This window comes from Aotus nancymaae, unplaced genomic scaffold (assembly GCF_030222135.1).
Source record: "Aotus nancymaae isolate 86718 unplaced genomic scaffold, 86718_ANA_hifiasm-v0.15.2.pri h1tg000019l, whole genome shotgun sequence".
In the NCBI taxonomy this organism is placed as follows: domain Eukaryota; kingdom Metazoa; phylum Chordata; class Mammalia; order Primates; family Aotidae; genus Aotus; species Aotus nancymaae.
In genome coordinates this window covers 35,180,373-35,207,723 of record NW_026988431.1, presented here as the reverse complement: position 1 = coordinate 35,207,723, position 27,351 = coordinate 35,180,373, and the positions used below count along the sequence as shown (strand labels likewise).

The window sequence follows — 27,351 nt, the reverse complement described above, 5'->3', positions numbered from 1 at the left end:
TCATTGATTCCCTTTATTCGGCAGAGGCTGCAGACATCTCTTTCTCATCTAGATATTTTGGTGGTTATCTATGATGAGAAATTCCACCTCAAACCTTTTTTAAAAGGAGTGAAAATAAACAAGTAAATCTTGACGAGAAAACCCGGAAGCACAATCCCGTAGAGTCTTCACCTCCTCTCTCGCCCTGGAGCGGGGAGGGCAGGGCCTTTCTGGCCACCAGGGAGAAATCAGGTATAAAAGAGTTTTAGCAACATCAAATTGCCAGTTGCTTTGGTGACCTCAAGAGGCTTGTTTCTGAGGGTTTATGAGGAGCAGGCAAAATTGCAACCATATAGTAAAAGAAATCGATGAAGCTTTCGGAGCAATGTCCTTGAGAGAGTGACACGCTCACACAAACCCCTTCTGTTTGGGGTGGAGTTAAAAGAGCAAAAGGCAAGTCATCACGTTCAGCCTTTACCACACAAAATGTCTGTCCCTCCTCATCTCCTGGAGGGTAGGTAGCATGGTTCTTAAAAGTATGAATGTTTAATTCAGCATACCTGAGTTTAAATCCCACACTTACCACTTGCTGTGTAACTTTGGGCAAATCACTTATGCTCCCTGTGCCTCGGTTTCCCCTTCTGTAAAGTTTGTATCTACCACTCCGGATTTTGGGGAGATTACATGCAGAGTCATTTGAGTCATTTTAGCACCAAACACAAGGAACATGTCCAATAGATACATTGGTAAATTGTTTATTCAATAACATTTATTGCAAAAAATAAGAGGAAATCAATGACTAAGCATGGATAAGGTGCTAAGCACTTTTATATCTATCATTTCATTTAATCCTTTCAGGAACCCAGTGGGGGAATGTTATTTTAATTGTACAAATGATAAAACCATGGCTAAGAATTGCTGTGACTTGCCCAAGGCCACGTAGCTTTTTTTTTTTTTTTTTTTTTTTTGAGATGGAGTTTTGCTCTTGTCACCCAGGCTGGAGTGCAGTGGCGCGATCTCAGCTCACTGCAACCTCCGCCTTTTGGGTTCAAGTGATTCTCCTGCCTCAGCCTCCCTAGTAGCTGGGATTACAGGCACCCACCACCATGCCTGGCTAATTTTTGTATTTTTAGTAGAGATGGGATTTCACCATGTTTGCCAGGCTGATCTCTAACTCTTGACTTTAGGTGATCCACCCACCTTGGCCTCCCAAAGTGCTGGGATTATGGACCACATAGCTTTTTTACAAAAGCTCCTCCACTATTCTGTGGATTTGCCAGAACTGAGACAACCATAATTTTTACAGATTCGTGTTTAACATTCAATTTATGCTGATACTTTTTTAAAAACAGTGATAATCCCAGTGATGGTAAAAGATCAAGGAGTGTTGTCAGTTTTATCAGTGTCTGACCTTGAGAGCAGCTTATGGGGGGCTGGAGGTTTGCTTTGACACTGAAGACTGCAGAAATCCAGACTTGGATCTCACCCCTGCCAAATCTGAGTCATGTGAATCTAGCAAAGCTGCTGCCATCTCATAGCCTCCATTGCTTCAACTGCAGATTGGAGAAAATTATATCCCCTCCTGGGCTTATGGTAGCAAGAGATGTGCCAGGCTCAGGGCCTAACACAGAGGCCTTCCCATGAAGGCTCAGCATGGGAATATCCCACCCATTGGTTCAGAAGCGTCTCAAACTTCTCTGAATTGTCCTGCTTGGAAACAAAACCTTTCTAGTTTATAAAGGGCCTAGAGACTACCTTATGAATTGTGGTTCAATTTTTTCTTAAGTGAGAAAGGGAGCAGCCTGCCTGCTGTTTTAATAATTGGGCCTAAATTACCCAGTAAGTATTCCTGAAAAAGCTATCGGGACTTAAACTCCTTCTTTGTGGATTAAGAATTTAGAAAGATGATGATTTTCTTATAATTACCTCTACATTTGGGTAACTTGTCAGGAGAACATTAACCAGTTGGAACTTTCCTATGAGATGCCTAGAGGGGGAATAAAGTTAATCTAAGACTTCTGGAAAGCCTAGGCTTTGGAGCTCTCATAATCTAAGATGTTCAGTCCATTGTTCCAATTCTGTGGTCAGAAATGATGCAGAAGAATAAAAGGGAAAGAGACAGGTGTGGCAAAGACACGCTTCCTCCCTAACTGAGGCACAGGAGCTTTGTCTCAGCTTCCAATGGCTGGAGAAGCATCAGCATTTCTAGGGAACTGCTGGATTCACACAAAGTGAGTGGCCAGATATTAGGATTCTGGGGAGTGAGAGGGATGGGAATGGGATACCCCACAACAGGAATTGTTCAGTCAGCTGACATTGCCACCAGGATCTGCAAGCGTTCACTATCTGCCATCTTTTAGGAATTTCTCTAAGGGATGGGTGGCTTTGATTTGGGCACCAAGGGACTTCCCCTCCTACTGGAAGAAGCTAGGAGGGTACCTTTGCTCGGCAGTGAGTGCCGTCATCCCCACTGATCATCCAGTACATCTGAATTGGGGCGGGTCAGGAAGCAGGGATGGGCTGGAGGGGTAAATGAAGGTCAGATGATGAATGTTGGGTAACAGGTTTGGATTTAACCTCAGAGCCAGTAAGGAGCCATAAGTAGGATGTTTAGTGAGGTTGTGAAGTATCCAGACTGCTTCGGAGTCATCATTCAGCAGCTGGGTTAGTCCTGGTGTTCATTTCCAGAACAGCAGAATACTCCTAATAGCTACCCCTAGATCAACCCATGCAGGTGTCACTGCTGACAGGGCCACACCACGGGGAATTAACTTCAATTCACTGACGTTTAGTTCAAGCCTATTTAGTCAAATTTAAGGGTGTTAACCATACATCTGAACAGATTCAGGTTTTAACCCTGGCTTTGCAGCTGCTTGGCCATGTGGTTTTGGGTAAATCACCAAACCTCACTGAGCCTCATTTTTTTCATCTGTTGAATGAGAAAATCTACCTTGCAGAGTTGCTTCAGGAATTGGACAGAAGGTATGCGAAGCACCAAGAATGAAGAGCTATTGTTACCGTTACTATTATCATTCTTATTATTATTCTGGATGCGATGTGTCAGGCAGAGCCCTAGGCATGGGAGGCAGAGGAGTATCAGCTATTACCCCTAACTCAAAGGATTTCACAGTCAGGCAGGAGCAGGCACATAGCCAGCTTTAAGGCAAACAAAGAACAGACTCCAGGGAGCAGAGAGGAAGGGGTAATTTACGTATGCTGATGAGGGCACTCAAAGGACGCTTTCTGAAGGAAGAGAGCTGGGCATCTGTTTTAATATAGGTTTTATTATTATGTAAGTATGGTAAGGCCAGGACAACAGATCAGGATACAGTTGCAAATGAAAAGAGAGTTTGTTATACTCACAGATCTCTAGGGGAGGGAGAACGCCACACCACAGGCAGGGGCGCGGGCAGAGAAGGGCCACAGTCAACCAGGAGGCAGAAGGAGGGCGAGAAACTCCGGGCACAATGCTTTACTGTGGCTTCCATGGGAAGAGACAGGTAAGGCAGGGCAAGCATTTTAAGATTCACTAGTTTGAGTAATTCCAGTCAGCTCTTGGACATAGTTGCCTGGCATCTGACTCCGGGGTGATTAGAGCAGGTGAATGGTGTCCCAGAGTGTGAGAGCCCCAATGAGGGGTGTTTGGGGGTGTGGGCTCCAGATTGGGTGGAGCGTATATGAAAAGGGAGAGGCCGAGTTGTTTATGATCTCTGAGAATCAGCTAACCCCAAGAGGGGCAGTCCCTCTGGGGTCGGTAAGGCCCTCAGATGCCAAAACACCAGAACATATAATAGAAAATAAAAGACATAGTTAATACAGCTTTGCAGAATGAGGGGAATGGCAGAGGACAGAAGAGAACTCCAGGATGTCTTCATCAGGGCCTGGTGTCTGTTTAGCTCCAGGTTCAAGTGGTGCCATTCAGATGGAAATGATGTGAATAGTACCACCCACTCTCCAGTGTACAACCCAGCACTGCCATGCCTCAGAAGGTACAGACATATGTGGGGCTCCAGAGAGCCTCGTGGGTCCCTGGTGTGGGGTGAGGCATTTTGGGGCCAGATGACGAGGACCTTGGATGCTGCACCGTGAAGTAGGTTCTTTAGAGTGTCAGAAACAGACTCTTCGAGGCCTTTGTGGAATGGAGTGACAGAAGCTGACTTCTGAGATTTGCCTTCTCTCCCCTCTCTGCATGGCCTCTAGGGATGAGTTCCTCAGGACCCAACACTGGGTAGGACCAAGGTGTCACTTAGATAGTAGGGTGCAAAGGCTGAAAGTGAGGGGTCAGATGCCTGGCTCCAGACCCTGCCTTCCCTGCTTACCAACTGCTGCACCTTGGGCAAGTTACTTAACCTCTCTGTGCCTCAGTTTTCTCATCTTCAAAGTGGGAGAACGGCACAACTACATCTCATGGGGATGTTGTGATGACTAAGCAAAACGATCAATGGGAAATGGTTAGCAGAGTGCTGACATACATTGAGTATTTAAGAAACATGGGCTATTACCTGTGGAACAAACCTGCACGTTCTGCACAAGTACCCCAGAACTTAAAGTATAATAAGAAACATAAATAAAGAGAGTATTGTTTGGGTTCTATATGGTGAGGATTAATAAGAAGCTACAATTACAGATTTAGACATTTTTCTAAAAAGGTTGGTAATTCTACAGCTTATTCATTTCTAAATTTCAAATGTAAACTTGAATCATATGGTGATGATTTATAGCATGCCATCCACATGATACAACCTTTGGTATATTTTCCATTTTATTCTCAGATAGATAATGGAATCACCAGCCAAGTCAGGATTTTTAGAGATTTAAGAGTAATTTGGACATTCAGGTGAAGTTTACTTATTTTAGAGGGATGCTGAACCACTTACATATGTGAAAAAACAAGATGGTAATTTCAAAGTAAAATTCTGAAAAAACAAAACAAAAAAATAAACATGGGCTATTTTATTAGGCTTCCAAATTTTGGTTCTTTCTCACAAATCATGCTTTCAGGAGAGACAAAGAAAGGACTATTTCCGGATCTCCTAGGTCCGGGTACTCAAACTTCTGTGAGAGAATGGTAACCTCCTTCACGGGAGAGGAAACCTGACCTGGGAGAGGGCGAGTCACTTACTCAAGACCCCACAGCCAGTTGGTACAGAGCCAGCACTTGTGTCAGGTTTCTAAGTCAAAACCTAAAAGAATGTCTTGCTTCTTGCTTTTAGGAATTCATATTCTTTTTACATTTCATCAACTGCTATTATGGGTCTACAGCCATCAGATTGGAAATTAAGCTGGAAGGAGGTGGGGGTGGTGAGGAGTTGGGGAGGCTGGACCTCCAACCCGGCCCTAGGACCAGTTTCATGCTCAGAAGAGCCCCATGCTCGGTTTAATACTCTGCTGTGGCTATCTTAACATTCTTAATAATTTTAAAACAAGGGGCCCTTGTTTCCATTTCATACTGGGACCCACAAATTATGCAGCTGGTCCTGCTTACCAGCTGAGTAATCTTGGGCAGGTTCTTTTTTTTTTCAGTAGAGACGGGGTGTCACCATGTTGGCCAGGCTGGTCTCAAACTCTTGACCTCAGGTGATCCGCCCACCTCGGCCTCCCAAAGTGCTGGGATTACAGGCGTGAGCCACCATGCCCAGCCAGGCATATTCTTTAACCATTTTTGAGCCTCACTTTCTTCTTCTATAGAATGAGGACATTAATTCATTGCACCCAAAGGAGGCCACAGAGCATAAGTGGTAGAAATCAGGGCTTTGGAGTCAGATCTGGATGTGAATTCCAGCTCTGCCACTTGGTATCACGTACTGTGAGCAAGCCATTTTTTTTTTTTCTGTGTGTTTACTCATGCAAACATTCATGATATCATTACCTGGGAGTTGTTTATAAGGTTTAGATGAGATAATAAATGCAAACCACTTAGCCCTGTATCTGACACATAATAGGCGCATACATTTTTGAGCATTAAGTTATGTGGCTTTTTCTTCTCCAATTAAAAACAATTATACACAGGCACCATTTAAAAAGAAACAAAACATGAATTCTCTGAACTCAATTACAAATATGAGGAATCCCCTTTTCCTTTATTACTGACCCTTTTCCATTTACTGTATTTTATCTTCACAAGAACATTTTATTACCTTTTAATTCCTTTTTTTTATTGCATTTTAGGTTTTGGGGTACATGTGAAGAACATGCAAGATTGTTGCATAGGTACACACGTGGCAGTGTGATTTGTTGCCTTCCTCCCCTTCACCTATATCTGGCATTTCTCCCCATGCTCTCTCTCCCCAACCTTTTAATTCCTATTGAGAAGATATAATTAACTACTACAGGAAAGTGGGGAAGGATACATATTTCTGTGCCATATCCTCAGTGAAGCCTGAAGGCTGTGGCTGTTGCTGCTCCCCTGCCTGGGTACTCAGTCCCTGACCTTCCTAGGGCTGGTCCTTCTCTTTATCCAGGTCTCACCTCACAGGTGACTTTGTAAAGGAAGCCTTATTGGTATTGACCTCACCTTGAGGGGTTCCCCCAATCTCTACCCCAGCCCCCACTCTCCCTGAGAATTTATTTATTCCTTTATGTGCCGTTCCCACTCAGGAGCATGACTTGTACATCACTGTTCAATGCCTGGGACATAAAAGGTGCCCAACAAATATCAATGAAATGAGTGAGCAGAGGTATGAAAATCAGAACACACATACACACCCAGACAAATGGACATGCACACTCCAATTCCCACATAGGACGGCACACCTTCCTTATCAGTCATCTACTTAGCTCCAACCAGTTGCCAAAGGATAGGCTGCTAGGCATTAAAATGGGACGGATTCGAGACATGGTGTGTGTGTGTACATGTGCATGTATGTGTGCGTGTGCACGTGCATGTGTGTTTGCATGTGTGTGCTGTGTATTGTGTGCATGCACACCCCCCATCCAGCTGAATTGAAATGTCTATGGGCAAGTGTGATGCTGAAACTACATTTAAAACTGCTTCAATTGTTCCATATATTTTCGACCTTTTTAGTCCCCTAGACATTCTCAATAAATGTCAAATGAAAGAACTAGAAATCTGTTGTCAAATTTTGTCTTACTCATGAAATTCTTTCCAGTTTCCTGATGACAGAGGGAATACAATTTGGCCCCAAATCAACACTATGATGACTGGCTCTGTGACCTGAGAAAAGCTTCACATCTATCTGGTAGACCTCAGAGTCATGCACATTGGCACAGACTTCAGTGCCTTATTCTGGCAGCAACTGGGAAGCTGCAGGCAGCCCCTCGCTGAAGCCTAGGCTTACATCAGGCCTTCCTCCCTGGCCTCTCACTGCCAGCCAGGAGAACTGGTGCCACTAGGTAAGGACAATGTGTAAAGACAGCTTGCTGAGCAGACTGCATTGGAGAGATGGCCGGCTCAGGTCTCTGAGACACCACATCCCATTCCCGGCAGCCTTCCGCCTTTCCCACGCTGTGAGAGGAAACCATCCTATTCTGGGTGGTTCCCTCATGCCAGTGTGAGTGCCTCCATTACCCAGCAAGTCTCTGATCTTGTCAGTGTTGGGCATCAGCTCTTGAGAGCCTATGCCAAGCCCTCCTTTCCTTTTACCCTGGCTCTCTTGGGGGCCATGGGTCAGCAGCCAAAGCTGAAGTGAACCATGTGGTGTTCAGAAGCCTGGACGCACCCAAGCTCAGCTGCAGCTTTCTGCCAGCCCCCTCAACCCTAAAGACCCTCAGCTCACACCCTTCTCAGCTCCCAAACAGAAGCACGTCCAGCAGAACTGATACTGGCAAGGTACAGAAACCAGGAACTTCAAAGCAGCCCTTCTGAAAGACAGGCCTCCCAAGATCGATTAACTCAGCCAACCAGGTCCTTTCACTTGGAAGTACAGAAACGCTTCTCTCTTATGTACAATAAACATGAACATCTTCCAGGCAACTTTTTAAAAATCTCTTGACAAATGTATTATTGGTATAAAGATGAAGAAGTGGTGGTTCTTTAAGAATCCTTACATTTTTGGCTTTGAAAAATTTTCACAATTGAAGGGTATATATAGTTTTTCATGTACATATATTTTCAATCTTTTTGAAAAGATGGCTTATGTAAACTTTCTCATATTCTAGTTATGTAAATCTCTTTTTAAGCTATCAATTGCATGGAGTTTGAAAGCTTTTTTTTTTTTTTAATGAAAGGACCATTATCGTAGGTGGTACTAGAGTACAAGATTTCCCATTCCACTGAACAAGAGTCTCAAGCTGAAATCAGGTTCTCACTTCTGCAGGAAATACAGTGTAAATCTCCAGAGTCCATCGAATACACTGAGACCCTTGATTCCCCATGTGGTAGAGGTGGCTCCCTGACAGAGCTAGGAGTGTACGCTGTCACAAATGGTTAGAAAGATGCTTGGCAAAATGTACCTCAGTTTTCAAAAGGACCACACACTTTGGCCTAGTAAGTAGACTCCTGAGAAAGGTAGTCAAAATTCAAAGACTTTTGGACTAATTGCCATTGCATTAAAAAGAAAAATGAAAGCATGTTGACATCTGATGATCACATGCAATTAGATAAATCCTATCTAATTGCAAGGTCACCGTCAAGCACATTTGGACACACCTCTAGGAGGGGACGTTATACAGCCACTGAGGGGTCAGTGAGGTTTTATGTTGGGGGGAATAAATATGACATAAAGTGGAAAAAGAACATAAAGTTAACATGACTGTATTAAAGGGAGAAAACAATATAATAGTGACAATACTGCATTAACTGAATTATCGGAAATTTTTAGAGTTTATTCTTTTTAAAGTCATATTCAAATGAGCATAAAAACATTAAAATTTTTAAAAATTACATTAAAAATATCATGGTGGCCCAATTGTCACTTACTACCTCAAGTTCTCTCAGCAGAATGCAGAGCTCATCAGTCTTGCCTGAGATACATCCTTCTTCCTTGCCTAGAGGTGCCCACCTGGACAGCCAGCCAGCCAGCCTCTTGCTGCTGTCACAAAGGGCTCCTGTGAGCCCCACCCATGCGTTAGACACGGAGTGCTTTGTTGTTGGCATTTGGTGGTGAGGATGTTAAAAACCCAAGGAGGCTGAGAGCCTGAGGAGCAAAAGCCTTGGAGTTTGAGATGAGGATAATATACTGTTATTAGAATGTTTTCTTCTGGATCTAGAGCCTGGGAAGAGAGCTGAATTTTCCTAGAAGCTCACCAAGGGTGGACGATTCAGCATGTGTGAGGCTGTCATTAACCAAACCTTGCAGCAGGTGGAAGGGCTCTGCTCCTTGACTGCCTGGTTCAGCCTGTGTGAGGGTGGCTGCTGCAACCAGGGATGCAGAGTCTCAGGCCAGAGACACACACTGGCACTGGGGAATGCAGAGAGGGAACACAGCTTTCTCAGCCCTGTCCACCAGTGGGGCTAAAGTGGAGCTTGGTTACTAAAACAAGAGTAACCAAACAGTAATACTTGTCTTAAACTGGCTGAAAGTGAGGTCACATTGTACTCTAAATACCAAACTCTGCCAACCAAGAACTCATCAGAAGTGAGTCCTCCTGAGAATGCATTAGTTTTTAGAGGCCGCAGACAGATTCTCCATATTGGCCACATAGGTTTCCCTGGCTTCCACTCCTGCCGGGGCCCTGCTGTCCATGCCTGCTGCTCATGTGGCCAGGACCCGCCCTCTTCACCTGACCAGGGAACACCCAGGCCACAGGAGCCCTGACTCGCTGGGATCCATGGAAGGTGGGGAGAAGGGGCTCTCTCCGAGGAGGCCTACCTTGCCCCTTTGCCAGGCAAACTCTGGTTATTATGTCCACTGCCCCACAGACTCTCTAGACAGTTTGGTCTACGTACTTCGTGGTCTGCATTGGAAGCCTTACCACATCTCTCACGAAAACCAACAGGAACACATCTACAGTGAACTTACTTCTGACAAACATTTCAAAAATACACACTGTGGAAAAGACAGCCTCTTCATTAGCTGGTGCTGGGAAAACTGGGTATGCTTTTGCAGAAGAACAAAACTAGACCCCATCTCTTACCATATACAAAAACCAAATCAAAATGAATTAAAGACTTAAGTATAAGACCTCAAACTATGAAAAGAGCTACAAGAAACCATTGGGGAGAATCTGCAGGACACTGATTAGTCTGGGCAAAGATTTATTGTGCAACACCCTATGGGCACAGGTAACCAAGGCGAACATGGACAAATGGGATCACATCAAGTTAAAAAGCCTCTGCACAGCAAAGGAAACATTCAACAAAGTGAAGAGACAGCCCACAGAATGGGAGAAGACATTTGCGAGCTACCCCTCTGACAAGGGATTATGCAGCCACTGAAGGGGTCAGAATACACGAGGAGCTCAAACAACTCTACAGGAAAACACTTTAGTAATTTGATCAAAAAATGGCCAAAATATTTGAATAGACATTTCTCAAAAAAAAAAGACCTACAAATGGCAAACAGGCATATGAAAAGGTGCTCAACATCCATTGATCATCAGAGAAATGCAAATCAAAACTGCAATGAGATAAAATATGCATTTTAACTAAGGCCATGCACCTTAGTTAAAATGGCCCATATCCAAATGACAGGCAATAACAAATGCTGGCGAGGATGTGGAGGAAAGGGAGCCCTTGCACACTGTTGGTAGGAATGTAAATTAATACGGCTACTACGGAGAATATTAGGAGATTCCTCAACAAACTAAAAAATCAGCTACCATATAATCTGGCAATCCCACTACTAGGTATACACCCCAAAGAAAGGAAATCAGTGTATTGAAGAGAGATCTGCACGCCTATGTTTGTTGCAGCACTGTCTACAATAACGAAGATTTGGCAGTCACCTAAGTGTCCATTAACAGATGAATGGAAACAGCAAATGTAGTATATATACACAACGGAGTACTATTCAGCCTTAAAAGAGAATGAGATCCAGTGATTTGCAACGGCACGGATGGAAGTGGAGATTGTTAAGTGAAATAAGCCAGGCACAGAAAGACAAACACTGCATATTCTCACTTATTTGTGAGATCTAAAAATCAAATCAATTGAACTCATGAATACAGAGAGTAGAAGGATGGTTACTAAAGGCTGGGAAGGGTGGCAGGGGGAAGGTAGGCGTAGGTGGGGATGGTTAATGGATATAAAAATAGAAAGAATGAGTAAGACCTACTATCTGACAATACAAGAAGGTGACTATAGTCAATAATAACTTAATTGTCTATTTTAAAATAAAGAATGTAATTTGGCTGACTGAAACTCAAAGGGTAAATACTTATGGGGGGATGGATACTCCATTCTCCATGATGTGCTCGTTTCAGTTTGCATGCCCGTATCAAAACATCTCATGAACCCCATAAATGTATACACCTACTATGTACCCAGAGAAGTGTTAAAAATAATTTAAATTTTTTTTTAAGATACAAAAAATATATTCAAGATAAAAAAGAAAAAGAAAACCAACGGGGAAAGAAACACACTAGTCCATCTACCGCATCCACTCACCTTTCTGCAAATCCTTTCTCTGCAACCCAAGTGCCTGTCTCCTGTCAGTCATACAGCCAGAGACATGGAGTAGAACAGTGGACGTAAATGCCCCTGAGGTGCAGCAGTTAAGCAGCAAGCTCTCCTGCAGATGCTATTCCCTGCTCCTTCCCATCACTGCCCCTTCCCCACCCACTTAGGCACCTGGCTAATGTATTCATCCTTCAGATCTCAGCCTAGGTGCTACCTTCTCGGGGAAGCTTTCTCAAGCCTGGTCACTGTACCTGGCCAGGTACCCCTTACCTCTGCTCTCATAGCCCCTGGTCTTTGCTTGACAGTGCCCTGACTGCCCTGTATTAGAATGAACTGCTCACCTGCCTGCCCTCACCTCATCAGCACTCCAGCTCATGGTTCCCAGGGACTGGCCAGGTGCCAAACTGGCCCTGGGGGAAGTTTCTTGAGTTGAGCGGAAAATTTGAAAGATTGGGCCAGGACCGAACTATCCCTTTGCTTGGTTAGGGTAGGGTCAAGGCTCCAAGCTCCTGAGTTGGTACTTCATGGGTCACACCACGCTTAACTGGGTGAATCCAGAGCTCCTGAGGCCAACCTCCGCCAGCTCGTAGTTCTCCATCCAATTCTTCCCTCCACTAGGATCCCTGGGAGGTAGACATGGAAAGAAGGGGGCACTGTTCTTCCCACTTTAGAGAGGAGGACAACTGTGACAGGAAGAGGAGGGGCACTTTCTGTGGTCACACTCATTATGAGAATCCAAGTATGGTTTGTGTGCAGATGGTGGCACAGGTACCCAGGCTAGCTGGGGCTGCCCTTCACTGGGTTGTGCAGAGAGCAGGAAGGAAGCCGCCATTCAGCAGACACCTTGTGGGCCTCTTACACATGTTATCAACCTGCACGGCATCCATCCGAAGCAGGGATTAGCAGGAGAGAAGAGGCTGAGATATCAAATGACCTGCCTAAGGTCCCACAGCCAGCAAATAGTGCTGAGCCTGGCCAGACTCCCAGAAGCACTTCAGTCACTTCTACTTACTCTCCTCTGCCTTCACGTTCCTCATTGCCAGTATTAATTTAGGCATTCCTACATGCCAGGGACAGTTCTACCTTGTGACAACCCTCTGAGATAGGCACTGCTATTAACCTCATTTTGCAGATGCCACGTCTGAGGGTTCTGAGACGTTAACTAACTTGTCCAATGTCCTTGAGTCAAATGGAACTGAATTTGAACCTGGGTCTTTCTGGCTTCAGAGCCAGCACTCTGAAGCTCTATCCTCTGCTGACTCCCCGTAGGGAGACATTCCAGCCCACTGTGAAATTTCAAAGAGCTGTCAGTGGAAAAGGGAGTAGGCTGACTGTGCAGCTCAGGGGCAGACCCAGGTCCATGGGGAGATGAGGTAGCACATGGGGCTCTGAATGAGGAGACCTGATTCTAGCTGTGGTTCCACCTCAGCATAACCTTGGGCAAGGCTTTTCCCACTGTGGTCCCTGAGAGGTCATCTAAAGTTGAGTGATGAATGACCTTGTTATCCTGAATGAAGACAGGTCCTAGAGGTGGGCCTGAGTGACAAGAGTGATGCCCCTCCCACCTCCATCATCCATAAGCCATGGTCCTCTCTCAAGGCTGCCTTACTATCCAATGACACATTTTCTTTTTACCATGGGGGAAGAGTTCTAATTTCACAACTTTCCTCAAAAGTAGCTTTCCTCCAGTGGCCTCAAAAGATGGCATTGTTCTTTTCTTTGAGATGCATTGTAGGAAATTGGGGAGGATCTCTATGTCTGCAGACAGATGAAGCTGGCCTCAATATTACTAGCTGTGTAATGAGTGTATTAACCTCAGTGTTCTCATCTGTAAAATGGGAAAATAACAGTTTTCAGGGTGCAGTGAAGAATAAATGAGCACATGCTTGCAATGAATGCCCTTAGAAAAGGCTTGGTAAAGAGTAAGTGCTCAGTCGGTGGTCATTATTATTATTACCATTATTATTATTATTGAGTAATGTTTGGGATGAGTGAAGCCTATGCCCCCTTCCCCTCAGGGCTGAGATTATTAGACCTAGAACACCTCCAAGTCTCATTTCTCTCCAGGCTTAGCCACAGGGGAGTCAGGTCAAAGCAGGCTTAAGCATGGGTACTTTTAACTAGCAACTGTTTTTTTTTTTTTTTGAGACAGAGTCTCGCTCTTATTGCCCAGGCTGGAGTGCAATGGCGCAATCTTGGCTCATTGAAACCTCCGCCTCCCAGGTTCAAGTGATTCTCCTGCCTCAGTCTCCCAAGTAGCTGGGATTACAGGTGCCCGCTACCAAGCCCTGCTAATTTTTTGTATTTTTAGTAGAGACGGGGTTTCACTATGTTGGTCAGGCTAGTCTCGAACTCCTGACCTCAGGCAATCCACCCACCTCTGCCTCCCAAAGTGCTGTGATTACAGGTGTGAGCCACTGTGCTCAGCCAACTAGCAGCTCTTTAAGCACATTAAGATACCATTGAGTAGGTAAATCAGCATCCTGTCCAGAGCCATTTGTTGCACCTTAATGATCGGCTAAGTCAGGGATGTCAAAACAGGTCATTATTTATGGAGTATTGCCCCAATGAGGCCCTCTGCCAGGAGCTCGGCTGCTTGTCGGGCAGATCTGAGCAATCCCCTGAGCAGCTGCAAACCCCGGAGCACTTGCCCTGGAGTCACACTGCTTCAGTCAGTGGAATTCAGGCCTCAATCATGGTTTTTCCAATTATCTGAGGAAAATATACTCCATTGTGATTTTTTAAAATTGAGATAAAGGGAATTAAAAAGCGCTGCTGTTCTCTGAGCCCCACCTTGTGTGGTTCTGTGCAAGGCTCTCCACTGTCAGCCTTTCATCTGGTCCTCACAAAAAAGGTGCTTACATTTAGAGAAGCCAAAGTTGAACAGCAGTGACTTTCCCAAGGCTACAGAGTGAGTTAGGTAGGGCCTAGCTGGGACTGAAATCTGGATTCCTGGATGCCCAGGACTGTACACTTGCTACCCCAACCCACTATCTCCCTTTCATCCCAATCTTTTTTTCTTTTCTGAGACAAAGTTTCACTCTGTCACCCAGGCTGGAGTGCAGTGGCGCAATCTAGGCTCACTGCAACCTCTACCTCCGAGGTTCAAGTGATTGTCCTGCCTCAGCCTCCTGAGTAGCTGGGATTATAGGCGTGCGCCACCACGCCTGGCTAATTTTTGTATTTTTAGTAGAGACAGGGTTTCACCATATTGGTCAGGCTGGTCTCAAACTCCTGACCTTGTGATCCGCCCACCTTCGCCTCCCAATGTCCTGGGATTACAGGTGTGAGCTACCATGCCCAGCTGGTCCCAGTCTTAAGTACAAAAATCCAGGACATGATGCTTAAGCCATACAGCCTTACTCAATTCTGTGGATTTAAATGTGTGTACTCGTGTGTGTGTGTGTGTGTGTTCATTTGCAGGACGATGTCTCTTTTCCCAATTTAATCATAGCGTTCATTTACATAGGGATTTAAATTTTGTGAAGCACTTCTACACTAGAATCTCTTTCGGTCTTAACAATCTTACAAAATAGCTTGGCCAAGGATTATGATTCTTAATTTACAGTTAGGAAACCAAAGCTCAGCCAGAGAAACAGTGTCAGCAAAGCCCGTGGCTAGATTATGACCGAGCTAAGGGTTGGGTTCAGCCCTTCTTACTCCATGCCAGCTCCATCTCCACTGGTTTGCACCTGATCCCATTCCCCCATCATCTACCCCTGTGTGGGGTTCAGGGAATATGCTTAGAAAAGGGAAAAAGAGCAGAAGGAACCAGAGGAAGAATGTAGATGAAACGCAGGGGAAGGAGAGGCAAGTTAAAAATGGGGACAGGGAGAAGAGAGGTTATTGATAAAGAGGAGAGATTCGAGAAGATAGGAAAGAGACTGTGAGGGTGGAGGAAGAAGTTGAGCCCTCTGGTATGAAGCTCAAAAAGTCAGTGCTGTCCTACTGAATGGAAGGGTGTATGGGTAATTTTTCATGCTGAATTCTCTTTAAGGAAACAGTAGAGTCTTCCTGCCCTGGTGTAAGGAGTCACACTTGGGTCTGGCATCTTTGGGTTGAAGCTTGACACCCAAGTCTCAGGGCCACTTTGTTCTTCTCTGGCCCATGAGATAATCAGAGGCAATTTTAGTTTCAGGCAAATAGTATCTGAAAGATGGACGGTCTTCAAGCCTGGGTTTATTTTTGAATGAGTTGTAATTTCAAGGCGACGGTTCCCTAGACCTGGTTCAATCAAGGAAAGGAGAACCGTGGCGCCTCTTAGGTGCTGTGTACACATTGATCCATTGAACTCCAGCTACCTTTTCCAGGTAAGTCTCATCACCATCTTATAGATAAGGTAACTGAAAAGTTAAATACGTTGCTTGAGGACATACAGGCTGTGTTTCCGTTCTAAAGTGTTTTCTGAGACACCCTTTTGCAAAGCTCTTAACACCCGCCTTTGGAAATTCTCCACCCCCTTTTTCTATCCTCTTTCATACTCCTGACACAGTAAGATGCCCTTTGGAATAGGCTGATATGAATTTGAATTACATGCTCACCATTTACTGCTGTGAGATTTTAGGCAAATCAGTCTAAGCTCTCCTTATCTAATAAATGGGCTACAATTGCTTATCTCCACAGGATGTTCCTGCCCTTCGTGCAGTGAACTTTGCTTTGGACTTTTATACGTCTTTGCCTCTGTCTAAATATGTCCATTTGATATCTTATTCTTTCAAGGCTTTGCTATGCATCTAATCAACCACTCCCTGCTAAGGCATCAAAGGACGACAAGAGCTTCATACAGGAGTCAGAAAAGCTTTTCTGTAAAAAAGGGAATAGTAAATATTTAGGCCTTGAGGGCCACATAATCTGTTGAAATGACTCGGCTCTGCTGTTACAGGGTAGTCACAGGCACTATGCTAACTATTGAGTTTGGCCGTGTTCCTGTGAATCTTCATCTATGTGCATTAAGAATAAAATTTCATATAATTTTCATGTTCTATGAAATATCTTTTTTTCTTTTTTCAACCACTTAAAATGTAAACACCATCTCTTGGTTCACAGTTGTACAAAAACAGACGGTCAACCAGACTTGGCCTGTAGGCTACACTTTGCCGACTCCTGGCTCAACACATGATTCCTGCAGGAGGTATTTTCATTTTCAGGGGGGATTGTCTATTAAAATAAAAGAGTGGGACTGCAATGGTGGATCCTCAGATACCCTGGCACGACAGCAAAAGAGAGAACGGAGGGCAAGAATCTTCCTTGACTCTGTCTTTCTGGCAATGCCCTGAGCCAACTTTCCTAAGCAAATCTGGGTAGCTTCTTGGGATGATCACCCTCTGATTTGAAATCTATGCCTTTCATGTTGTAAAATGTAAGCCAGATCTTCGGTTTATTTGATTAATAACCCATCTGACTTTTGGAAGGGGCGAGGTGACCAGCTGACCCCTGGAGCCTGGGTGTTCTTCTCCTTGGGAGGGTGGCAGCAGGTGACAGCTGCAGAGGGAACTGGGACATACACTTGAAAAGCTTTAGCGAGGGCCTCTTCAGCCCCAGACATGCCTAACTGCCACCTTTGTTCCTTTGCCTATGGGATCTCATGAGATTTGCCTGTAAATCTAACCTAGATGCTCACTTTAACTTGATTTTGGAATAAATATATGATTTTTAGATACTTTTTGGGAAGTGCTCCACTTGAAAGTGCACTCAAAAATAACCATTCTTTTCTGCTGGTCTCCCTCTCCTGAGTCTCTGCATTCCAGTCACCATCTATGTGGTTTGCTGAGGAGTCCTTCTTCCCTAAGATACTCATAACCACATGGAGCCAGGAAGGTCTCTGGGGCTCCCCTGCCCTCAGGATGATGCAGGAGGAGGCCCTCCCTCCATGACCTGGTCCTCGGTTGGCCAGTCCAGTCTTCTCCCCCTGCCACAGCCATCCTGTGCTCCTGCCCACCTGACACCTGTTTTCTAGTCTGGAATATCCCCTCCTCTCTGTGCTAAAGCCTGGTATTTTTCTGGATTTGCTCCAGGAACATCTCCCCAGATCTCTTGCCTGGTGCAAGGTTAAGTGTCCCCTTGGTCTTCCCGCAGTCTCTCCAGTGCAGCTTTTATCCTAGCATTTCTATCATCTCCTTCTATACTAGGAGTCCTGGTAGACCCTACCCATATCCTCAGTCTTTATTACACAGTAGGCCTTCACTAAAGGGTTAACTAATTCACTCCAAAAATATTTCCCACCATGTAATATGCATTCAATTTCAGTGTCTCTCACAATGCCAATAACTAACAGCAACGAATCTAACCAGCATTAGATTAGTTGCTGCTAATTTAATGCTGATTAGATGCTATCTTTCTGCTGCTGTCTTTTCAACACAAAAGTGTTAGACACACTCAAGGCGTCTGGTACATATTTTCTGCATGGCCTTAGTCAAAGTGAAGTTGATGAAAGCAGCCAGATCTACTACCCCAGACTTATTAAATCAGGATCTGCATTTTACCCAGATCCCCCGCCCCACCCACTGACTCATGTGCATCTTTGAGTTTGAGAAGCCCTTTTCCAAAAGATACCACCCTTCCTTCCTAATGAAGGACCTGTTTGTGGGATGGTGAAAGAATCGCTGCAGACGATTTGATGCAACTGGAGAATTATTCGAAACCCAAACAACAGAGAAGAAATAGTTCAATTATGTGGCCGCATGTCTCTTTCTTTTTCTTTTAAATAGGACATCTTATTGGGAAGGTAAAAGGAACAGGGCATGTGGGAGAAACTCTCACAACTGGTGATGTTGTGTGAATTGCTGCTGAGCAAGGTGTAATTAGCTGCCATGGGATCACACTCAGGGATTAGGCAGGCAGACAAAGATGGGCTCCTTGGGGGCTGGTGAGCTGATTCTTCCGTCTGGGGAGCCTCAGACCTAGAAAAGCTGGATTTCTGGTCAGTAACATATCTGGGGGAAAATAGTGGAAGCCCAAGAGGAAAGTCTCTAGTGGCTCTCTTTAAAGGGAAATAATTTTGCATAAAGGGATAGTGAAATACCGAACTTTGGGTTCATTTTAGCAGGAACAAATAATAAATAGAAAATCTGACTTGCAACAATAAAAGGGAAGATCTTTCAAGTAAGTGTTGTGGAAGACAATCTTTTTGGCTTGAAACATAGAAAAAAATGGGCCGAGGGATTAAAAAGAACAATAAAGGAAAGCACAAACAAGGGCCCAAACAAACACAAACCCCAAACTAGCAACTGGATTACAAGCACTCCTCTAAAGGACAGGCCTGGGCTCCTGCAAGGAGGGTTCAGCAGGGACATGGGGCTCAGCTCAACCTCCAGTAGGGCCCACTGCTGTGACTGCCACCCTCCAAGGGCACCACATCCCCTGCAGAGCTCTGGCCCACAAAGGGACACGGATCCCTCTCCAGGTCATCACAGCACACACAGGCCCTGGCTTGGGTAATTTCCTTCAGTCAGCAAGAGGGAAACAGAAGACTGAATTGGGTTCAGCGTATAATGATCGGGTGATGGGTGCACCAAAATCTCACAAACCACCACTAAAGAACTTACTCACGTAAACAAATACCACCCATTCCCCCAAAACCTATGAAAATAAAAAAATTAAAAGAAAATAGAGAAAGCTTAGAAACACTCAACTTGAGAGGTATGCAGCTGGGATCCCCACAAGGCTCTCTAGGAGCCGTTTAAAGGATTCTCTATCTCTGGGAGTATCTTGTAGCCCTCTTCTTACTCTGTGTAATGAGATCTATACCCAAGTCCTCCACTATCAAGCACATATATCCAGGCGACTCAAGTCTCCATCTCTAGCACATACCTTTCTCCTAAGCATCAGATGTGACAATCCCACTGCACACTAGACGTCTCTGGCACCTCACATTGATCTTTTATCTAAAATTAACTCTTTAGCTGCTGCACGTAACTCCTTCTCCTTCCATGTCGCCACCTCAGCGACTGGCACCATAATCCATCTGGGGGTCCATGTGCCAAAAGGGACAGGAAGACCCATCCTTCGCTTTTTTATCCAATCTGTCTACCAGGGTCCACTAAGTCTAGCTGCTATTTCTCAAACATGTTCCCTTTCATTTTTTAATTTACTTATATATATTTTTTGAGACAGTGTCTCACTCTGTTACCCAGGCAGGAGCGCAGTGGTGCAATACCAGCTTACTGCAACCTCCACCTCCCAGGTTCAAGGGATTCTCCTGCCTCAGCCTCCCAAGTAGCTGGGATCTCAGGCAGGCACCACCACGCCCAGTTAATTTTTTGTATTTTTAGTAGAGACGGGGCTTCACAATGTTGGCCAGGCTAGTTTCAAACTCATGGCCTCAAGTGATCTACTTGCCTCGGCCTCCCAAAGTGCTGGGATTATAGGTGTGAGCCACCATGCCTAGCCCTGTTCCTTCTTTAAATGATGCTTTGTAGACAATAGCTCATCTGCTAAAGGTAGAAAATAGGCTATAAAACAATACATAGTAAAAGTAAAAATAATACTCTTAGAACTCAAACAGGCTATCCGGTTCCACAGATGACTCCTTACTCATTCTTTCTTGCTAGGCCGCATATAACGTCCTGTGAACTGCTTAGGTAACCACAGGTCCTTACTATGAGGACAGCATTTAAAACCTCTCCTTCCCATCCTAACTACTCTGCTAAGACCCTGCCCTTAAAGCCTTTGAAGATAGCTTTTGTAGGTCATTTCTTTCTTACTCCCTTAAGATAGACAGTCAGTGCTATAGAGTGAAATGTTTGTGTCCTCTCCAAATTCATATGTTAAAACCTAATCCCTTAAAGAAAATGTAGTTCATATATATATACACACACCATGGAATACTATGCACCCAAAAAAAGGAACAAGATCATGTCCTGTGCAGGGACCTGGATGGAGCTGGAAGCTATTATCCTCAGCAAACTAATACAGGAACAGAAAACCAAACACAGTATGTTCTCACTTATAAGTGGGAGATGAACAGTGAGAACATGGACGCTGGGAGGGGAACACTACACACTGGGGCCTGTCAGGGGTGTGGGAGGAGGGAGAGCATCAGGATAAACAGCTAATGCATGTGGGCTTAATACCTGGGTGATGGGTTGATAGGTGCAGCAAACCACCATGGCACACATTTACCTATGCAATAAACCTGCATGTCCTGCACATGTATCCCGGAACTTAAAATTAAATGAAAAAGAAAGGCTGCAAATTCAAACACTTGGCATGAGAGGCAGGATGCAAGCCTGTCTTTGGGTGACCTGCTACAGGTGCATCACTTTCCTAGTTCCTAATAGAAGTTTTCATCCCTGAAAACTAGAGGTGCCTCTAAGCACACAGTGAGTTCTCAAAGCTCAGGACCAAACAAAGAGAAGTAGTTCTCCCTTCCACTCACACAGGTCTGGCTTATGCTTTGAGCCATCCTCTTCCCTGCCAAGTGAGAATGGGAGTGTTCCCTTCAGCAAAGTTCCACCTCACTACAGAGTGAGCTGACCATTATCACCTATTCAGAATTACAACCTCAGAATACAGCAGAGAAGACAAAGCTCACATAAGAAGAGCAAGGTGTATGTGCCTGGCATCCTGGGCTTGTTTTCTGGAGGCAAAGCCTTCCTTCCTCCCCTTGCTGCAAGCTGAATCCTAAATAAGCCCCACCCTGCCGATTGGTAAGTGATGCTAGCAAACACACTTTTAGTTCATGCTTAGGTGACGGATGGAAAGTTCAGTGCCATGGGCTGCAAGAAGTGTGGTTCTGCCCTAAGGAAGCCTATATCCTTTTGAGAAGACCAACCCACAGAAAAAATACACGAATTAGAAAACCATAGCCATGGTAGATAATGCTTTAGCCAAGGTCTGAAAGGCAGGCGGCAAAAGAGCTGGGGTCTGAGATGCCCTGAGAAGGAAGGAAAGGCTCCAGCTGTGGGCAGGGTCCCTTGCTCTGAGAAAGCTCCCTGGAAGAAGCTGGCTGCAGCAAGGACTGGGTGACATGCTGATTGAGAGTGCTCGGGGGAAGCGGGAGCCCTTGCGTGTAATGGATTGCATTCACTGTGCTGCAATCCCCTCCTGCCTGAAAGGAAATGGTTTAGAACAGGTACCAGAATTCAAACTGCCAAAGTGTATTTGCTTGGTTACTCCAGTTGCTTGTGAGAAGTTGGTTTGGGAGGGGCCTCTGTTCTCCCAGAGAATAAAGTAGAATTATGTCTGGCGAATGCACACAGCCCCTTCTCAGCTGGATCTGAGGGAATTGAGGCTCACTGCAGCTCCTCACCCTGACCTCAAAACCTCAGCCACCCACGCTCCCCTACCACAGGCCTCTCTAATCTTGCTTTCCACATCTCTCCAGGCACAGCTGTTTATGCAAGCCAGACTACTCTCCTTGTTTCTTCATTGGTCCCCTGAATGTCCTCCCCTCTCTGTGTTCCTTGTCTATTTACAAAGTGCAACCCTACACCAGCTCCAAGAAAAGCCAACTCTTTTCTCCAAGGCACCTGATGAGCGCTTTCACAGTAAGGGGCAGTCTGAATCATCTGCAAGTAGCAAGCATGCCAGTAAAACATGGTTCATTCCAGTTTGCTCCACACAGCTGGGAGAAGGGGCAGGACAAGAGACACACAACTCAGACCAGCTGTGGTCAGTTCGTCCCTGGAGAAAGGTGTACTTCCACCTAAGAGGCTGCAGCCCTGACCAGGCGTATAAGAGAGAATAGGCCCCCAGATGAATGAGTAAGAGTTGAGGGTTATCCAAGTGGAGGAATGAAGTGGACTAGTAGGCTGGGAGGAGGCCAGGAGGTTCCCCTCCAGGACTGGGGGCTGGAACAGGAATGTAGAAAGGCACTGTGACCTGTTATACATATCAGAGAGCCTGGAGGGCCTGTCTATGATCTGGAAGCCTACTGGGGCAGTGACTGAGAGAGAGGACATCCCAGACTCCGGCTCTGGATGCCAAACACAGTTTGGCAGTTTGAATTCTTGTACCTGTTCTAAGTCATTTCACTTTAGGAAGAAAGGAATTGCAAGGGGTAAGCGGGAGGGAGAAGTGTAAGGATGAAGAACCCATTGCCGGCTTCTGCCACCACAGGTTGGCAGCTAAGGCAGGGAAGCAACCATGAAGTAGTTGATTCTGATATTACATGTGTTTAAATCACTTTGCCCGACACTATTAGTGGATGTAGAGAATTGCCTCTTCCTTCTTTCCTTTGTTCCACAAAGATACATTTTTTCTTTAACCAAAGTTTTGCTGACCATTCCTCCATTGTTAAACACTTGCTAAGTGCCTGCATCATGTCTGGTTCTGTGCTGGGCACTGGAGACAAAACAGCAAATGGGCACCAGCTCTGCCCTGCAGCAATTCAGTGTCTGGAGCTGCAAACAGCGCTGTGCACTATCGCGTGGTGCTCAATGCATTCTTCACACGTAGAGTTAAACGTTGTGACCAGGTTTTCCCTTGCATGCATTTAGTAAGCACAAATTGTGTTAGGAAATGACATTTAAATATAGGAATAAAAATGTAATCACAAATCTATAGGAGCCTCATTTGTCAAAGTCAAAGAAGCACTGGGACTGTTCTCCCGACACAGCTGTGAGCTTTGCTTTTCCCTCTTAAATTCTCATTGTGAACATATTCCATGCATAGAGAGTTTATATATTTTTTCCAGGTTTTCTTTTCAAAGGCCACACCTTCATTGGAGCTAATTGCCTTGAGTTAAAAACAAGGCGAGTTCTTCTTTACTCAGATAACGTTTCATTTATTCATTAATTTGTTCATTCATTCATTCATTCAATGACTATTTCTGGAGCACCCACAATTGGCACTGGACACTGTGCTAAGCTTGAGAAATTCAGTGGTGAACAAGACAGAATTCTGTCTGCAGCATTCTCGGGTCCAGTGAATTATACGCAGGCTCCCTGAGGTTGGGAAAACAAAGTTTCCCACTCTGGCTTGTCCTTCTTTCTATGTCTCTTCCTTGATCCTAAACAGACTGACACAAAGATGACTCTGCTTTGTTCTTTAACTCTCATGTGCCTTACCTGTGGTTCCTCTACTGAGCATTTCATCTTTTCTACTTCGTTCAAAGGCAAACCACTCTGGCTCTCTCCAGAGGCGGGTTAAATTACCCCTTCCGATCTTTTCAGTTTTAAATTTAAGGGAGATCAAGTTGCGCAAGGGAGGAGCGCTTTGAGAACTGCCTTCTGAGGGGAGTGATGCCAGGTAGTTTCTCAGACACAGCCTTACTTTGTACCATGAGGTGCTGCCAATCTGACCCTGATGAATTGAATTAGAAAAGAATAACTGACTAAAAGGTAGTCATTCAAAGAGTGACCAGGGATGTATAGGGTGGTCCGGCATCAGTCTTCACAACAGGGATGTGAGTGACTAACACAGACTCTCTAGGGAATTTAAGAATTAAAGATACCAGACAGAGAGAGAGAAAGAAAGAGAAAATAACGGGGAGGCAGAAGCTTAAAGACACACTAAGAGAAGGCAGTACACAGAAATGAAACACTTTATGAGTTACGAGTAAGCAATAGCCTGCAGCATCTTCAAACATGAAGTAGAGGCAGGGAATCATCAGGCAACCAAAACAGTGGTGCAGAGATAACTCTAGCATCCCTGCTCAGCCACCAGATCTATTGGCATCACCACTAGAGCTATTATTATTCCACAAATCAGTCAACTCTTTGTAAGGTCCATCTATCAGCTGTCCTCACCTTCCGTACTTGCTCTCAGTTCAGTGGTAAACCCTACTATCTAAGGGTGACCTAAGCATTTACTTTTCTTTGAATTCCAAAAGATCTAAACTGATGCAAAAATCAACCTCCATCCAAAGCCATTGCTTCTTCATTCCCAGAGTCAACATTTCATATACTCCCTAATCCAGAGGCTGGATTCTGGGTCTCCCACTTCTGCCTGTGTGCACTCCGTGTGAGCACAAAGAACATGATGACTTTCCCCAGGTGTTGATCAGTGATGCAAAACTTGAAATGCATCAGCTAGACCCAGCACCCTAGGGTAAAGTGAACAGGCTTGCTGGCAATTTCTCCTACATGCTGTGAGATAATTACTATCGATCAAAGATGTCATGAGATTTGAAAAAAGGGAGCACTGGACAAACTGCGTACATGAGGTTAGAGGAGATGTCTCTGACATTCTCAGCTGAAAAATGGGGATAATATATCACCTAAGAGTTGTGAGAATAAGCAAGCCACTCTATTTCTCACGGCAAAGTGAGTGTACTTAAAAAAGTTATGTGTAGGACATGTATGTTCGTTGCGGCACTGTTTACAATAGCAAAGACCTGGAACCAACCCAAATGCCCATCGATGATAGACTGGACAAGAGAAATATGGCACATATACACCATGGAATACTATGCAGCCATCAAAAACGATGAGTTAGCGTCCTTTGTAGGGACATGGATGAACCTAGAAACCAGCATTCTCAGCAAACTGACGCAAGAACAGAAAAACAAACACCACATGTTCTCACTCACAGGCGGGTGACGAACAATGAGAACATATGGACACAGGGAGGGGAGCATCACACACTGGGGTCTGTTGGGGGAAACAGGGGAGGGACAGAGGTGGGTGGGGAGGTTGGGGAGGGATAACTTGGGGAGAAATGCCAGATATAGGTGATGGGGGGATGGAGGCAGCAAACCACCTTGTCATGTATGTACCTATGCAACGATCCTGCATGTTCTGCACATGTACCCTAGAACCCAAAGTACAATAAAATACATATATATAAAAGTTATGTGTTGTGATGATTTGAGGACATGTATAGCACCTTCTGTACACCACACCATGCTGCCTTCACACAGCACTGATAAAACAGGCCTACCTTGCCAGCCGGGCTTGCAAACTGGCTTCACGTCCACCTGCACCAGGGTGTCCTGAGCGGCGGGCTTCTGTCCACAGTCATAGGCGGTCACCAGGATCTCATACTGGTGTTGTTTGTCATAGCTCAGCTTCTCGGTATTCCTGATGTTGCCTGAGGAACAGGGATGTTCAAAATCATTTCAGGTCAATCTAACCACAGTGTCCTTCTTCCAAATTCCTTCTCCACTCCACCCACCTTCACAAAAAGAAAGTGACCCTTTTCCATAACTGTTTGTAAAAACAAGGGCAAACAGGAGCATGGCTCCACTTGTAGCCTGCTTATGTTCTGGTGGCAAATTTCTGGGAACCACTGGCTGAAGCCACCTAGCGGTGTAATAGGACTGCCAGGGAATTTCGAGCACACACCTGCCATCCAACTGGCTTGTGTTTACAAGTAATGGGCTGCCAGAAAACTTCCTCTTAAAGTACAGCCGTGTGATTGTGTCCCTGGTGTAGGGCAAAGACCACTTGTCTGCAAGGATATCTTTGGAAAAAAGATGGAATTCAGAAAATGTCCTGACACGTATTTTTTAACATCTGGGCTTGTCGCCAGGAATGTTCACTGCCTCATCTCACATTAGTCTGCTCCCAAATAGGAAGTAAAATCAATAAGAAAACATGTGATCTCCCTTCTGAAAGCTACACAGAATAACAGATTCCTTGCCCTGAAGAAGATATTTTCTTTTCTAAAAGAGACCAAGTAATTTTTTTCTGAGTCATTTGTGTGTTCTTGTGGGTTTGATATTATGATTCTGAAATAAATATTTGGTAATTAATGAGCAAAATTTTAATTATTTTTTCTGAAATACAATTTTAGTTTCAAAGAACTAATAATGACCTAAAGTGCATTTAATACTTTTAAGCTTTTAATTATAAGAGATTAAAGTATTTTGCTGAGAATGATTTCACTCCTACTTTTTTCTTGGCAGCAGAGTCGACAGCAAATTAGAATTCAAATGTTATCACCTTTTACCAGAAACTTTAAAAGTTGAAATTAAAAAACAAATCAACAAAATAGGCCAGGTGCAGTGGCTCACATCTGTAATACCAGCACTTTGGAAAGCTGAGGTAGGCTAATGGCTTGAGGACAGGAGTTTGAGACCAGCCTGGCCAACATGGTAAAACCCCATCTCTCAAAAATTAGCAACAGGTGGTGGTGCACATCTGTAGTCCCAGCTACTCAGGAGGCTGAGGAACAAGAATTGTTTGAACCTGGGAGGCAGAGGTTATAGTAAGCAGAGATTACAACACTACTCCAGCCTGAGTGACAGAGCAAGATTCTGTCTGGAAAAAAAAAAGTGAGCCAAGATCGCACCACTGCACTCCAGCCTGGCAACAGAGCGAGACTACTCTGTCTTAAAAAAAAAAAAATCAACAAAATAAACAGGGAATGGCTGACTCATACACACATACACACACACAGAGAGAGTCTTGCTCTGTCTTTGAGGCTCTAGTTCAGTGGCATAATCTTGGCTCACTGCAATCTTCCACTTCCTGAGTTCAAGTGATTCTCCTGCCTCAGCCTCCCAAGTAGCTGGGACTACAGGCATATGCCACTACGCCTGGCTAATTCTTGTGCTTTTGTAGAGATAGGGTTTTATCATGTTGGCCAGGCTGGTCTCGAACTCCTGATCTCAGGTGATCCACCTGCCTCAGCCTCCCAAAGTGCTGGGATTACAGGTGTGAGCCACTGCACCAGGCCTGACTCAGGTATATTTTTATATTTCATCAAAACTAAAGGAAAATTACCTCAACGAGCTTTCTTTTCCGTTCTAACTGCTGTGTATTGTTTATACAAATTGAGAGAACATGGTGTAAAACAAGAAAGCTTAGAAAATTAGGAAAGTCCAATAATGCTTTAAATATAATTTTTTTAAAAAGGGTCCACCAATTACCCAATATTAGTGAAACAGTATTAGTACCAGGCCATGAGCAGGTGCTGCACGTGTGAATCTATGTGAAAGTGGGAGGAGCAGGGAATGGGAAGTGGGAGGG

General features: G+C 44.8%; 1 protein-coding gene across 1 annotated transcript in view; it reads right to left on the bottom strand.

The window, feature by feature from the left end:
* Window positions 1-27,351, bottom strand: part of CLSTN2 (calsyntenin 2) — a 645,554-nt gene that overhangs the window by 122,601 nt on the left and 495,602 nt on the right. Inside the window, exon 5 of the mRNA XM_021666625.2 lies at window positions 25,319-25,468. Coding sequence (XP_021522300.2) covers window positions 25,319-25,468 — 150 coding nt within the window. The remainder of the gene's footprint in view (window positions 1-25,318; window positions 25,469-27,351) is intronic.